The 15,000-nt window shown below is 47.0% G+C and overlaps 1 protein-coding gene across 1 annotated transcript in view; it reads left to right on the top strand.

Moving 5' to 3' along the window:
* The window catches only part of LOC125289315 (collagen alpha-1(XXV) chain), a 257,176-nt gene that overhangs the window by 177,262 nt on the left and 64,914 nt on the right, over nt 1-15,000 (top strand). Inside the window, exons 5-9 of the mRNA XM_048236068.1 lie at nt 628-654; nt 2,768-2,794; nt 10,867-10,938; nt 12,056-12,172; nt 14,443-14,478. Of these exons, the coding sequence (XP_048092025.1) occupies nt 628-654; nt 2,768-2,794; nt 10,867-10,938; nt 12,056-12,172; nt 14,443-14,478 (279 nt within the window). The remainder of the gene's footprint in view (nt 1-627; nt 655-2,767; nt 2,795-10,866; nt 10,939-12,055; nt 12,173-14,442; nt 14,479-15,000) is intronic.

The raw sequence follows: 15,000 nt of genomic DNA, 5'->3' as shown, positions 1-15,000 counted from the left end.
AGAGTAATAGGACGTTATATTCGACTGGTTTCCAGAGGCTGATATCGGGCGAGACGCCGATCCAAGCACATGATCATGGCAAGCACCAGATAGCATCTCTCAGAAGTGCATCAGTGGGACACTAACTTTGTTATCTAGTCGAGTGGATGCATCCTGTCTGCTAAAAAAACAGCCATTCAGGTCAGGAATGCAGCCCTCAGTTGGGTTTTGAGAAGGACGTCTGTGTTTGGGCAAACATTCTTAGAGTTGCTGACAAATTTCATTTAGTCTGAAAATAGACACGGAGATTGTGGATTTGATAGCTGCGTCTGTAAAAACGATAGTGACTGTCTGACTCAGTGTGAACCCATAGCTGCTATTTGAGGAAGATCATTGCACACAGGTGTCGGATCATAAAAGATGCAAAAGGAAAATAAAACTATCCGCACACTGTCCTCTTTGCTCCCAAAGCTGATTTAATTCTACAATTACATTGCAAATGATTGAATTGTACAATGAAATCAATGTTGGGACCAAAATAGACATAGATAGAGACAGAGTGCAGATACTTTTCTTTTCCTCCAGGGAGATCATTGCGACCTTGTGTTTAACCTTTACTTCTCTCTCCATCTCTCTGTGTTTTAACAGGGCCCGCCTGGTCCAAAAGGTGACAAGGTAAGCTATAGCCTTCGTTACGAACCAAATCCCAGCACTGTAAGTATGACTTATGTTTTCAATGGTGCTGACTCAGGGATGGGAGGTAATGAATGACAGATGTAAAAACAAAAATGTTCAATTGTTTTTTGATTTTTTTTCTCCATTTCATAATGCAAGAGTTCTTGTTGTGAGAGCCTCACTCTAAATTCCTTTAAAAAAGGATTTAGGAATCCGTGCTTCAAACATGACTGGTTAAGCGGTGATTTAGATGATTCTTTAACGTTTGGGGGTTTCGCTGTGATTACTGTGTCTTCTGAGACTAAGACAAAGAGAGAGAGAGAGTGAGAGAGAGAAGAGAGAGCTCAGAAGACCGCAGAAGCATCTTTTTAGCCACTTCCCATAACGCAGAAGACAAGACACTCTCGGCTTGGAAGTGAGTGCCTCGCAACATAGGCCTGCGGAAAGGATTAGTTTATGCCGTCGCAAAGACATGCACGGCTTGAATGTTTTGTTTTGGTGAAAACATTGAACTTGTGCCTTCGCTTTGTTCTTAATTCAATTTCATGCCATAAAGAATGCATTTCGCTCAGTGGGATCCTCCCACTGTTTCCCATTGCGAAGGAAAATAAAATATAAAATAAAAGAAAAGAAAACGACAAAACCACCTAAACTTGAAACTCATTTCTGCGAGTCTCCAGCTTTCCGTTCCCAACTGCCTGGGCACTCAGGGCTCATGCCTTAGCAGCAGTCTTAACACCAGTGTGGTGCTTACGTAACCGCTTGACTGAGTAGCCACTGGTGAAACGGTCCTCGGGCACAGAGAGGCGACCGCACTGTCTCTTTATGAGACTGCACGAGTGGATTGGCCAGCTGGTCAGGTAGCCAACTGGACAGCCACCATCACGTGCCCTAATACACACCATATGGAGGAAAAAGGATGAAACCATACCACTGGTCCCAGGAGTCACATACACACACACACACACACACACACACACACACACACACACACACACACACACACACATACATACACATACACACAGGCGCACACACACACACACACACACACACACACACACACACACACATACATACACATACACACAGGCGCACACACACACACACACACACACACACACACACACACACACACACACACACATACACACACACACACACACACACAGGCACAGGCACACACACACACACACATACACACCTGTGTACCCACACAGATGCACTCTCTACTCTCTCTCACACACACACACACGCACACACACCTACACACTCCTATGTATGCCTTAGTAACACGACACAGGCGAGTGAGGCGAATGAGGTTTTGCTAATGCAGCCATAAGCCATGACCTTGTGATTAGCTCACAGACTCAGGGTCGCAGGCTCAAGCCCTTTCATGAGTTTCAGATCAGTTTCAACCAAGACCCAGAGCAGCACAGGCCTTCAGCCTGGCCCTGTTACGCTTATCCCATAATAAGGTCCCCAGCTGTAAATGAGTGCAGGGGAGGGCGGGCAGGCGGGGACCCTTTGGTGAATAGATTTGGGCTTGTTTTCCACCCAAATGAAGACACGATGGAGCTTTAAGGGAACGCAATGCGCGCGATGTTTCATCGCCTCTCTGATTCAGAGAAGGCTGCTGCTGCGCCATATTTGTTGTAGCCCTCGACCACAGGCCTCTCATGCTGAGTGGAAACCACCCTGGGAAGATGGGCAACACACACACACAGTCAGAGTCACATCTCAGTCAGTAGAAGATCTACAACTAGATACACTGCCAGAGGCCTTCCCTTACACACACACACACACACACACACACACACACACACACACACACACACACACACCTCGAGAATAAAGCCCCACCAATGTCAGTCTGTGTTATCTTAAGTGATTTTGCTCTCGACCACAATGAATGTTTGAGGCTGTGAGTATTAGTTTCACCCTCATCAATGTGTTCTGAATTATGTCGACATGGATTGCTCTTCCTTCTATTGCAGCACTGTCTCTCTCTCTCTGTCCCTTCCTCCCTCTGTCTTTCTTTCTCTTTCTCTCTCTCTCTCTCTCTCTCTCTCTCTCTCTCTTTCTCTCATGTTTGTTGTTTCTCTCTTTCTAGGGGGATCAAGGTGACCAGGGTCCACGGGTATGTGGCCTGCCTTTGCATGTCTATGCTTATGTGTTGCTGCTGCTGGTGTGTGTGTGTGTGTGTGTGTGTGTGTGTGTGTGTGTGTGTTTTGTTTACTGCATTGTGTATGAATCTGTATTTATATATATATATATATATATATATGAATCGTGCGTATATACATGCATGCCTGAAACGAGTTAGATCCTGCAGGCTCAGGCCAGCACTGTGCTCCAAACACAACTCCACTGTGCTTGACACGCACTGACCGACCGTGGCCGACAGGGGAGGACAGGAGATCAAGCACCTGAAGAAGACATTAAGGCCGAGAGAAAGAGAAAGAGAGAGAAAGAGAGAGACGGAGTGAAGGAGAGAGAAGCCTTTGATAGGAAAATCACTCTCTGGTTTCTTTCAGTGGCTCTCCAGCCTGGCCTCTTTTTTTTTTCCTGAACAGAGAGCTCTGTACCGGCCACAGATGAAACAAGGGGGGGAAAAGCAAGAGGCAGAACCAAAATATGAAGAGGAAAAAATGTTACTGGCTTTTGTTGAAATTTAACACGGGTTTGATTTTCCGCGAGCGTTCGGGGCCCCTGCCATGATCTCCAATCTAATGACACATGAGTCAGTACTCGTGTGGGGCTGCCGGTGGAAGGGTAATCACTTTCAGTGTGCCGTCTCTGACATCTTGATAGATTTGCACCTTCTAAATGATCGTAATGAGCTGCGGGCTTTCGCCGCGGGTTCCGAAAATTATCAAATGAATCACGTTCTTATCTCGCTCAAATATCGCTTGGCAACGCCGTCTCATTCGGATTCATCATTCCTCCACTGGAGCAGAAAGTGGGGGTTCTCTCCTGATGGAGGAGAATCCAGACCACACCAGAGTTTGTTTTCACTTCACTGCATCAGCTGACCCATCACTCTCTCTCTCTCTCTTGCTCTCTCTCTCTTTCTCTCCCTCTTTGTCTCTCTCTCTCTCTCTCCATTCTCCCTTTTTCCCCCCTGATTCTTTCCTCCCCCCAAGTGTTTCACTTTCCCCCTCTCTCTTCCTTCACCTCTTGCTCTCATTTAAATTCACTCTCTCTCTGTCGTTTCCCCCTAGAAAGGCCCTGTCTTCGCCTCTCCTCCGTCGCTCGACGCATTATCTGCCTATCCATCATGGCGGTGGGCAGCCGTGCTGCGGGTCAGAGTGGCCTAAAGTGCCTTTAATTGCTTCTGTCCCGTGAGGCCCGCAAGGTGCGCGCGTACAGGCTAACTGGGAAAGACAGCACAGGGAGGTCTGCGGGCCTGACCCGACAGTTGGAGCAGTGGGAGTGTGTTAATCGGTTGGAGCGCTATGTGTGTTGGGTCGGTTGGTTGGAGCGCTATGTGTGTTGGGTCAGTTAGTTTGTGCAGTGTGCGTGTCGGTTGGAACGGTGTGTGTGTGTGCGTGTGTGTGTGTGCTGGCCCTGCAGCAGTCTTCTCCTAATCATCTCTGATTCAGGGCAGCCACAGGGCAGGCCACACAGACGTCCTCCCCCACACACACACACACACACACTGCCAAGCTCCTCAATGTGTCGGTCTATTACTCAGTGGTACCTGAGACTTGGTTGCTTTGCTCCCATTTGCACATTAGATTTGCGATTTTGGCCCATTTGTGGCTATGTCCTGCCACACGTGTCAGATCCGTCATCTCCTACAGGAAGGAGCTCCTCGCTCTGAGCATGTTCCTTTTCCAAGATGGAAAGCTAGAATGGTTCTGGTTCTGTTCTGTCATGGTTCTGGAATCGATCCACTGGATCCTGGCTTACCTGCCAGATCTGCCATAAAATTATTACCGGTCATGAGTATCACGGTCGTGATCTATCATAAGGAGCTATAACATAGTGCCCAAACGTAAACGCTAACACCTATCGCCTTTAGTCTCTTCGCTAGCATGTCTGCCTCCCGATCCGAGGTGCTGTAAGATCGCCGGTTCGAATCCAGGCTGCTGTGTGACTGAACCATGTAGTCGACACAACACAGGTCACACAGGGCACACAAGACCATATAGGTGAAACATGAGACTAAAGGCTCAACGTGAACAAATAATTTCAGCCGCAGCCCCTGAGCTTCGGAGACCGGTCCTCCATCCAGCTTGAGTGGACTGGGATTAGCCTGTGATTTGTCCACATTTCAAACCGGAGAGCTCCATTCATCCACCGTGAAGCAGCTCAGTTTGATTCAGATGTCCGGCACATGAGGGGGGCGGGGGTAGACGAAAGAATAGCCCTCCCGGGTAACCCCAGTGCCATAAAGATCTCCTTTCAAATAAACAGAGATTTAAAGGTCTTTAAAGGCAAGAAGGCTCACTGGAGTAATTACTTTACCATCGTAAGCTTCCATGTCAACTCTAATGTGGGGGGGGGGGATGTTAGGGCATGGGGGTGTATGCTTGAGAACCTCAGGGAGGTGAGCTATGCGACTAAGTTGAACCAAATCAAATTATCCACCCAGATGACATACGGAGTAGACACGTTGACTTAGCAGGTAAATGCAGTGGAACAACATTATGGAGATTTGCTCGACGACTGACGCAGGAAACTAGAGAAGTGGAGGCGCTTGCCCTTGACATTCTGCTGCTGTTGTACAAATAAAAGTGAGTTTAGTGAAAAAGAACTCACAGTGCCGAGGACTCTTTTTTTACCCTCTTTTCTTGAGGAGAGCGCTTCATCTAACTGTTTCCCATTTGAGTTGGAGCAGCTGTTTCATTGCGAGCTGTTCACTGTGATTTCAGACACTGAAACGTTAATTCCAACACAAAGTCAATCATACATCTGCTTCTTATTTACAAGTCACTAGAAAAAAAGGAAAATAAATCTCCAGCTTCAGCTGCATAAACTGTAGATCAGAACGGTATATGAATCAACAAATATGAGAGAAAAGATTATATAATGTGAGGATCAGCATCCTCGGTCAGCCTAATTATAAGCACACAAATTAAAAAAATACTATATATAAGGGAAATAGCTAGGTGTGGGTATGGGTTTGTTGGGTTTGTTGTTCTTCTGGGGGAACAACAACAACAAACGGGGCAAAGACCAGAGTCAGTAACAGTGGCAGCTTCTCTCTGTAATCCTGTCTAGAGCATCTAACACTGAGAGTTCATTGACTCATCTTTTATCAACTTCAAAAGCTCGCCATCATGCGTGTCCTCACTTTGGCTTCCTCTGGGAGTCCCCTGCCCGACACAGGAAGTCCGCTCAGACGCCTGTCCACTGACTGACAGACGGGGGCCATTTGTCAGTGTCAGACCTGCAGACAGAGCAGATTAAGGTCATGGGGCCAGCCATGGAGGGCCCCCAGCAACAAATAGCAACAGAGCAGTCGCCACACTTACACAAACACAAGTGTATCTCTCTCTCACACACACACACACACACACACACACACACACACTTACACAAACACAAGTGTATCTCTCTCACACACACACACACACACACACACACTTACACAAACACAAGTGTCCGTCTCGACTACCACCTGCGTCCCTTCGTAAAGCCAAATTAGTGGCAGGAGTCGGACATTAGGAGAGCCACTGGGAGGGCTATCATTACATGCTCGTTAAGATTTTAGCACTCGGCTTACGTCAGATGGATGGCTTACTTCCACTGAGAAAACACTGTTAAAGAGAGAGTGGGTGGCTAGACAGTAAATACCTGAGATATTTCAGCATGCATGGTGGCCATGTTGGACTACTTTTAAACGTTTGGAATGGCAGGCATGTAGGGCAAAACAATTCAATTATGAATGAGATGCTTATAGTATATGTTTCCAAACACGACACATGAGTAGGTCTACTTTTTAGTCCATACACTGTATAAAAAGTATAAAATGAAGTGGTCATGGTCTAATTGAGATGTAACAATTATAGAGTAGAGTATATCAGCTTTAGAAGTTAGCCTGAGATAGCAAACAAGGCAAAGATAAAGTTTGATAGCAGCAGGCACATTTAAGGGAGTTCAGCAGAACAGATGGTCTGGCCTCTTTCTTTCAGGACTTTAATTCCAAAAATGTGCCGTCCGATACAGCATACTTACTCAGGCACACGACGTATAGACTTACAGTGATTTTCTATAGAGTCCCCGCAATGACAGAATTAGATGCAGCATGCGATATATAAAGTATCTTTACATGAAACCACATCGTCTCCCACTCGAGGCTGCAGTCACGTCAGATGGACTAGGGCCGGATGCGAGAGGGCATATCGGTTCAAGCAGTGACCGTGCTTTGCGTGACTAGCGGAGCGAAGCATTAATTCAGTCTGGTCCCCATATCGGAAGACCACTATGTGAATGAGAGGGCATAACCACTTCACTATTGCATTCCATCTCTGCTTGGAGAGAGGACAGTGGGGGTGGTGTGGGGGGGCAGTGGTGGTGTGGGGGGGTAGGGGGGGATTGGGTGCTGGATTTGATTGGTGACCTCAATGCCATGTCTGGTTTTGATTCCCACCACAACGTCCATTTGGTGGGAAGTCCAACTGCAATCCTATGGTCACAGGGCCAATTGGCATGGTAACGCTAGCCGAGACGCAAACACACTTGGGTCCCGAGGCAGCAGAGGAACGCAGTGATTTTCTGAATGGTTGGGATTCTCAGTCGACCGCTGTGTCAGAGCTGTCCTGTCCTACCCGTCATGCTGACCGTCATGGAAGCCCGAGGCCACACCTTTCCCGAGTGTCTGGAAACCGCCACAAGTCTTCCTCATCTCCCGGCAAGAATCAGAGAAACAGTCAGAAAGAGACAGAGAAAGACAGAAAGAAAGAGAGAAAGAGAGAGAGAGAGCAAATGAGAGAGAGAGAGGAAAGCTTGAGGAATGATTTCTAGCAGAACCCCCTGTGTCAGATGAACTTTTCACAGTGAAATGGACAGAAGTGTATTTTTTTTCGACACAAGACTATGAGCTTGTGGAGGCAAAAACTGTGGCCAAGCCCGTGGGAGATAGTTGCCACAGGCATCATAAATCCACCACAGGCATCCTGTTAAAGCACCAGCTCTCACTGTCTCCTAGTAAATTGATCAAGACCGTCGTAAAGCTAACAGCACGGAACTCCAGAACCACTCTGCCAGGCTTTTTTGGATTCTTTCTGCCGGCGCTTTCGCATAGCGCAAAGGGTTTAGTGCGTGACTCTTTTGTTATGTCGACTTTCTCGGTCCTCAAGCGCCTGCTCGCATTCTGACCCAAAAGCCACTTGCGGTTCCGAGTGGGTAAAGTCGGTGGGAAACGTTAGCCCCATCCTGGCTTCCAGAAGGAACGGTAGGAGCGTCTAAGCGTAGCATCTTTTTCCTGCCGAGCGTAGATGTCGAAGACAGAACCGATCCCTCCCGAGTCCACCTCTCCTAATGGGCCGAGGAATTTAAATGACTTCCCGCTCATTACTTCTCCCTTTATAGAGATGGAACTTTCTGACGTTTCCTCCAACGTTTGCACTCAAAGATTAATTGGTTTGGCTCACTACACGACTCAGCTGCATCTTAACTCACTGAAGCACTCAACAACGTACACCCCCATTAATCTAGTTGGAGAAAAAAAGAGAGAAAAATAAACGTTTGCAGGTTGTTGTTCTGGCAGGTAATCCAGTACAAAATGACACCTTATAATTTTGACACCAAATGAATGGTGATTAGAATTCTGATGCCTTTAAGTAACTAATTGCTGTTGCAATCTCAGAGTGCAAGTGTCAATCACAGACCTGCAGTTATGGACGATCTCCTGTCTCTTACTGCTCTTGCGGTAGGCAGAACTTTTCACAGTCTGTGACACCATGCATTGAAGCACAGAGGCATATAATTATATCACTGGAAACCCTTAAATCTTGGAAAAGCAAATCAGACAGCATGATTAAAAAGCTATTCGCTTACTTGGAAACTGGAATCAGGAGTGTTGAAAGAGAATTTTGAGAAAATCAACGCTTGTTTCACTTTAGGAATCATTTATCTTCCGCAATTGACAAAGATGTTTGGCACAACAGCGAAGAGCAACATGAAAGCCTTGGTATAGTTTAAAACCTAATCACTCATAGAAGTCCAGCCAGGGCCCCGAATCTGAAGAATTTAACAACTACTACTGTATGTTTTAATGCAAATTTGGACTTGATTTTATACAAACAAATGGGGAATACGTTTGAAAAAGCCTCTGAATTAAGCACAGTGAAAAGTTTTGTTGCACTTTGAGGCTTCTTTACTTACTGGAGAGTAGCAACACAGGGCCAGCTCCGGCCCACATCAGGGCCGCCTCTGGGCCGGGTCAGTCTCCCAGTGTGCTGCTCTCCTGGGCCGTTGTTTTACTGTAATCATCGCTGAAAGGCTGAAGCAAATAGCTTGCTTGACTCTTCAGCTGGTGAATGTGTTTGCTAACGCTCTTGTTTTACTGATGGCTGTTTTGTGTGTGTGTGTGTGTGTGTGTGTGAGAGAGAGCATGACTGTAATTGTTTGTGGTGTGTGTGTGGTGTGTGTGTGTGTGTGTATGTGGTGTGTGTGCGTGTGTGTGTGTGTGTTATGCTGGTGTGGTGCTGCTCTGCCATCTTGTGTTGTGTGTCTATCTTCAGGGACTGCCTGGCCTTCCTACCTTGGCTGCTTTGCACAGCAATCAGATCCTCACTGTCAAGGTTTGTCGGAGTGGTGCGGATGCCACTTCACACCCCACAGCCGGTGCCACACACACACACCGAGTGACGACACTCGGACACCGGGGGCCCTCGTCAAACACACACACAGACAGACAGACAGGAGGCCAAGCTGCCGACAGAGTTAGACCAGGCGCAAGAGACTCCAATTAATCTCCCCAAAAATCATTCGTCAACCGAGCCCCAAGGCACCCCTAGACTCTCCAACAAATCTGGGGGTTTCCTTTCCATTGGAGGTGCCAGGGTCCAATGAAAGCACTAATCCCTACTGTGAAGGTAGCATTTTTTATTTTGCAGTAATGGCTAGTTGATTAGAAACAGAATTTACATTTTCTAACCAAGACATGGTCTGGCTGCTTTCCATTCGCGCTGCCTAAGAGTGTGTGATGTGTGTGAGTGTGTGTGTGTGTGTGTGTGTGTGTGTGTGTGTGTGTGTGTGTGTGGTAGTCGGGCAACAAAATGCTCTTGAAATGATAAAACTAAAGTGGCAAAATGTTTTTAGAGCACATGCCCATGGTTTACCGCAAACCTCTATGTCCAATCAGCCATTTTCATCGGCCTGTTGAATATTCAAACAGAAGAGAAAAAAAACTCTCACTCCCCGACAACTGTGGTCCCGCTCCTCATTCAAGAAATACATTTACAATGGCACAATTTATGGAAAATATCTGAAATCACCCTATAAAGGCAGCCATTTAGCACAGAAATATGCCTCCATTAATGCAAGGCGAATTGCTTATCCAGCCCTGTCTAAGTATCGTCCACTAGGGCCCCGTTAAACTCCAGCCTGACCCACGGGCACAGCGTTGGGTCCCCAGTATGTGTGTGTGTGTGTGTGTGTGTGTGTGTACAGTACGCGGCTCCCGGGGTGTGACCTGGCACAAGGCGCCGTTGTGATGACAGCGCCTTCACTGGGCAGGAGTTCCCTCTTTCCCACCCTCCCTCATCCCGCGGACAAACTCGGTGTGGTGTCCAGCCACCCCCCTCCGCCCTCCGCCCTCCGCCACATCCTTCCCATCTCGCTCCACCCCTGGTGGGGATTGGGGCTTGTGGCTTGTGGCTCCGTGCGAGGTCCAAGCGGCCTTTTTCCGGGCCCTGGGTGGGAGGAAGGCCGGACTGGGCGACGGTTGTGGAAAAGTGCGAGCCTCTGCCCGCCCGTGAAGGCGCTGGCTGGGACCTCCCGGCTCAGACGTGTCTAATGTTATTTTCTGTTTTTGTTTTTGCCCTGTTCTCTGTTTCCCTCCTTTTCTCCACCCGCCGTCATCTCCTGACAACAAACACACAAACAAACAAACAAACAAACAAAAAACCTCCTGCTCCACCTCCTCTTCTTCCGGGACTTCATTCGGCTCATTCTCCTCCTCCGACCTCTCTGACCTCTGACCTCTGACCTGCGCGACCTTGACTTGACCTTCTGCACCTACCCTCTCCTGCTCAGATGGTCTTCCCTAAGATCAATCATGGCTTTCTTTCAGCTGACCAGCAGCTCATTAAGCGCCGACTCATTAAGGTAGTGCCTGACTCATTCTTATCTTCCTCTCCTCTCCTCTCTTCTCTTATTCCCTCTCTTCTTGGTTGGTCTTCCTCTATCCCTCAAGGCTTTGCCCCAGAGCTTTATCCTCTCCGCTCCATACCTAAGTTAGAAATTAGCACTATTAGGTTACTGTCTACTGATTATTTGTTTAATTGATTGATTTTCTGAGTGTTAAGAAGCACATTGGTTTGATAGGTTGTAAAAGTATGATAATATAAAGATAAACTACACTATAACTGAAAGAAATATGACCTTAAAAAGTACAGTATTTCACACTAGAGATGACAAGCACAGCCCTTTTAGTGCCAGCCGCCAGTGGTTATGAAAGACTGGCAGTGAACTTTTAATGACTGAGAACAGATTTCCTATTTATGCCACCAAGCACATAAACCATACAGATGGATCAGCTAATGCAACAGGACAGGTCATTTTGTTGTGTGACGACAGCTATAAAGTCCCGGAGTTGATCAATAAGATGGATGTCTTCATATCTCCATTGGCTGGGAGCAATTATGGGCAATTAGAGGGAGAAGTCCCCATTTGGGATTCCTCTGTGCAGCCTGGGCATAAATCACTGCAATCAGACAGACAGAGGAGGCTTGTTATGTCAGTGCAGCACAGGGCCTAACCTCTGTGCTGCTGTTGTCTTAGCTTACATGGGGAAAACAGAACGCCCTCTCCCTGGAGTCGCTAACACAAACTCCTTCCAGTCCGTACATCCATCATTCTCCTCTCACTAATACAGTCCTCGCTAGTAGCAGTAGTGGTAGCATCAGCAGTAGTAGCATCAGTAGCAGCAGTAGCATCAGTGTAGTAGTAGTTGTAGCAGTAGTAGTTGTAGCAGTAGTAGCAGTAGTAGTATTGGTAGTAGTAGTAGTAGTAGTGGTAGTAGTAGTTGTAGCAGTAGTAGTAGTAGTAGTAGTAGTAGTAGTAGTAGTGGTAGTTGTAGTATCTCTGGGTCGGTTGTACTGTTGTATCTGCTATGCTTCTGTGACCTTCTGGACCCCCTGCGTGTGACTGTTAAGTTGGCGTAGGGTGGTCATTGCATCCTGCATCAACACTACTCGTTTTTGTTATTTCTCCCGCACCACAGGGCGACCAGGGGTCGGCCGGACCTCCAGGACCACCAGGGCCTCCCGGACCACCTGGCCCCCGAGGCCCACCAGGAGACACGGGCAAAGACGGCCCACGAGGAGTCCCTGGACTAGCGGTACGAGCTTCCACACTGCACGTGCATGTGTATCCTTCTGTGGATATTAAAGCTGCAGTTGGCAAGTCTGACAGATTGAGGGGACTTAGCCAAAATGTTGAATGTTTACAACTCTCATGCCCCTTCCCCACTACCACCGAGCACCCTTTCATCGAGTTTGTGCACACCAGACTGCACCAGACTGTGATTGACAGTCGGATCTCACACAGCCCTGCTCTGATTGGACCAGAAGAACCGGGAGCTGTGGATTTTTGCAAAAAACAAATAACAGGCTCTAGATGGAGGTAGAAGTGTGTTTTTTTTTTTTTTAAAACGGCTGATTTATGTTGTTCTGTCGGAGCATAGTGTCGGTTTCAGTGAATATGATTAAAAAAATCTTGCCAACTGCAGCTTTAACCTGTGACCTTCGTGATGACTAAGATACAGCGTGCGGCGCGCTTACCACAGCAGATGTGCCAAAGGTACAACTCAGTGGAATAATGCAAGGGCCAGAAAACTGGTCAGATGAGAAGTAATCCAAAAGTTCATGGGAAGTCTTCGCAGTGGAACACAGATCCAGACGCACAGTTGACAGTACACAGGCCTGGTCAATCAACAAGGTTTAAATCTCTTCGACGAGGTATCAATGGGGAATGGCTCACAAGAGTCTTTCTATAAACAAAACCACACAGTGAGACGTGGAACAAAGAGTCTTTAAAGAGCGCACGGCTGACTTTTCAAACAGTCCACAGGTGTTAGTTTTCAGGGAAGCTGGACAGCGCTAAAGGAGGAGAAAATGGCTGACGTCGCTGAGGGGACTGAGGAGGAGGGTGTGGTGTGTGTGTGTGTGTGTGTGTGTGTGTGTGTGTGTGTGTGTGTGTGTGTGTGTGTGTGTGTGTGTGTGTGTGTGTGTGTGTGTGTGCGCGCGTGCGTGCGTGTGTGTGTGTATGTGTGTGTGTGCGTGCGCGTGCGTGTGTGCGTGTGTGTGTGTATGTGTGTGTGTGTGTGTGTGTGTGTGTGTGTGTGTGCAAGCGCATGTGTGTTGTCAGCACCATCCCCCCCTAAACAAAGCAGCATTTCCCTCTGTGCAGAAGAGCTTTAAGACGCCCTGAGGCCATACGTTTTTTATTTCAGCATTAAACATACGTGCATTGTGAGGTTTGAACTAATGACCTTGGCATGGCACTCAACACCATGCATACTGTAGGTCACAGGCTACAGGGTTGCCCTCATACAAGGGAAACCCCCCGTGCCAAGCATAAACATCACATGCAAAAAAAAAAACGCTAAGCAAACCTCCATCTCCGAGTCCATATGTTCTCTTCATATCTCGAGGAGAAAACAACACAAAAAGAGGATAAGTAGAGAAACATGAGCTTGCTACTACCACGTCCAAGAATCTGTCCAAATTCGACAATTTTTATATTTACACGCCTCGATCTCCACCAAAACGTTACTCCTTCCATCTGTGCAGAGATGTCAGTGGAAGGGCGTGCTAATTTATGTACCTCTCGACCGAGAAAGAGGGAAAAAACAAACACTGAAAAGCAGCAAGCCTGTCGATTAAAGACAGTACAGAGCAGTTACGTCCCCAGAGGGGCTCCAGAGTTGATCTCCAGAGCACCTGGCACGACTCAGAGCACTGGTGTAAATATATTAAGTGTTGTTTATCTGCCTCGCTCCAAACTTAGATAATTATTATTCTCTGCCTGTTCCAGGCGCTTAAGAGAGAGAGAGAGAGAGAGAGAGAGAGAGAGAATGAGAGAAGCGAGGGAAGCTCACCCGCTCGTTCGTTCCATTTTTCCATTAGATTAGTGTGATCTCGACGACCCACTGGCAGAGTGAAGTCGACTCTGTGCATGACTCACCCATAGGGATGTCAAGAAATGGACAAACGCTGTCACTAGAATTGAGTCATGAACCAAAAACAATGTACTGGCTTTCTCTAAGGGGATCAAAGGGCCGGTCTTACTTAGAGGAAGACGTTTGAATTGGAAATGCAAGCTGAAAAGTTCAATATTTAAAAACCATTATTTAAAAAAAAAAAATTGTAGTCTCTCAAAGCAGTCTGGAGCCGCAACAGGACAGTGTGTGGGCCAACAAACGATGGTTTTAGGAAATTAACAAAAAAAAATTACATCGTTATGTCGTTTCTGGCGTTAGCTAGAGTCTGCTTCTGGTGTTCTGCACTGATGTTGAGGAAGATGATGTATTCCTGGTGAAGCGGATGTTCTGCTGGTGTTTTGCCTTTGTTTATATGAGAGATAATGTATAATATGCTTTCATTTCAGGGCGATCCTGGTAACCCTGGTGACATTGGCCCAATGGTAAGCCAACCTTACAGGCTTTTATTTACATTTATTTATTTATTTATTTATTTATTTATTTCATTTGCTTTCAGCAATGTCATATCAGATGTTCCCCATGAGGAAATATACCGCTTAGTCGTGACTCGTGAACATCCCATAATAGCACAGTACGCTTTTGTCCCGTAACAATCGATTGGCCAGAAACGTCAGGGTTAATTTGTAAGCCAGACAGTTTTCAAAACCATAACTGTTGGGTGCAGCGCAGACAGCTTTTTGGCACATTCCGATCGGCGTACATTTTGAGCTTTGTTTGCACCAATTTAACCACATTTATAATACGAATTGCTCGACTGAAATGCTGCCCGAATATTCCCAGAGAAATTATTGCAGGGCGGCATGCGGGTAAATGGGAAAAACGCCACTTGTCACGTTCGAGAGCTCCATCATATTGATGTAATTGGCAATGTGCTGTGCCTATGTACCGCACCGAGACTCACTTGATGGCCTGTAGCTGTCTTGTATTAATCAGTCAAGAAACAG

The sequence above is a fragment of the Alosa alosa genome, chromosome 24 (genome assembly GCF_017589495.1).
Source record: "Alosa alosa isolate M-15738 ecotype Scorff River chromosome 24, AALO_Geno_1.1, whole genome shotgun sequence".
NCBI lineage: Eukaryota > Metazoa > Chordata > Actinopteri > Clupeiformes > Clupeidae > Alosa > Alosa alosa.
This window is presented reverse-complemented; position numbering and strand designations above follow the sequence as displayed.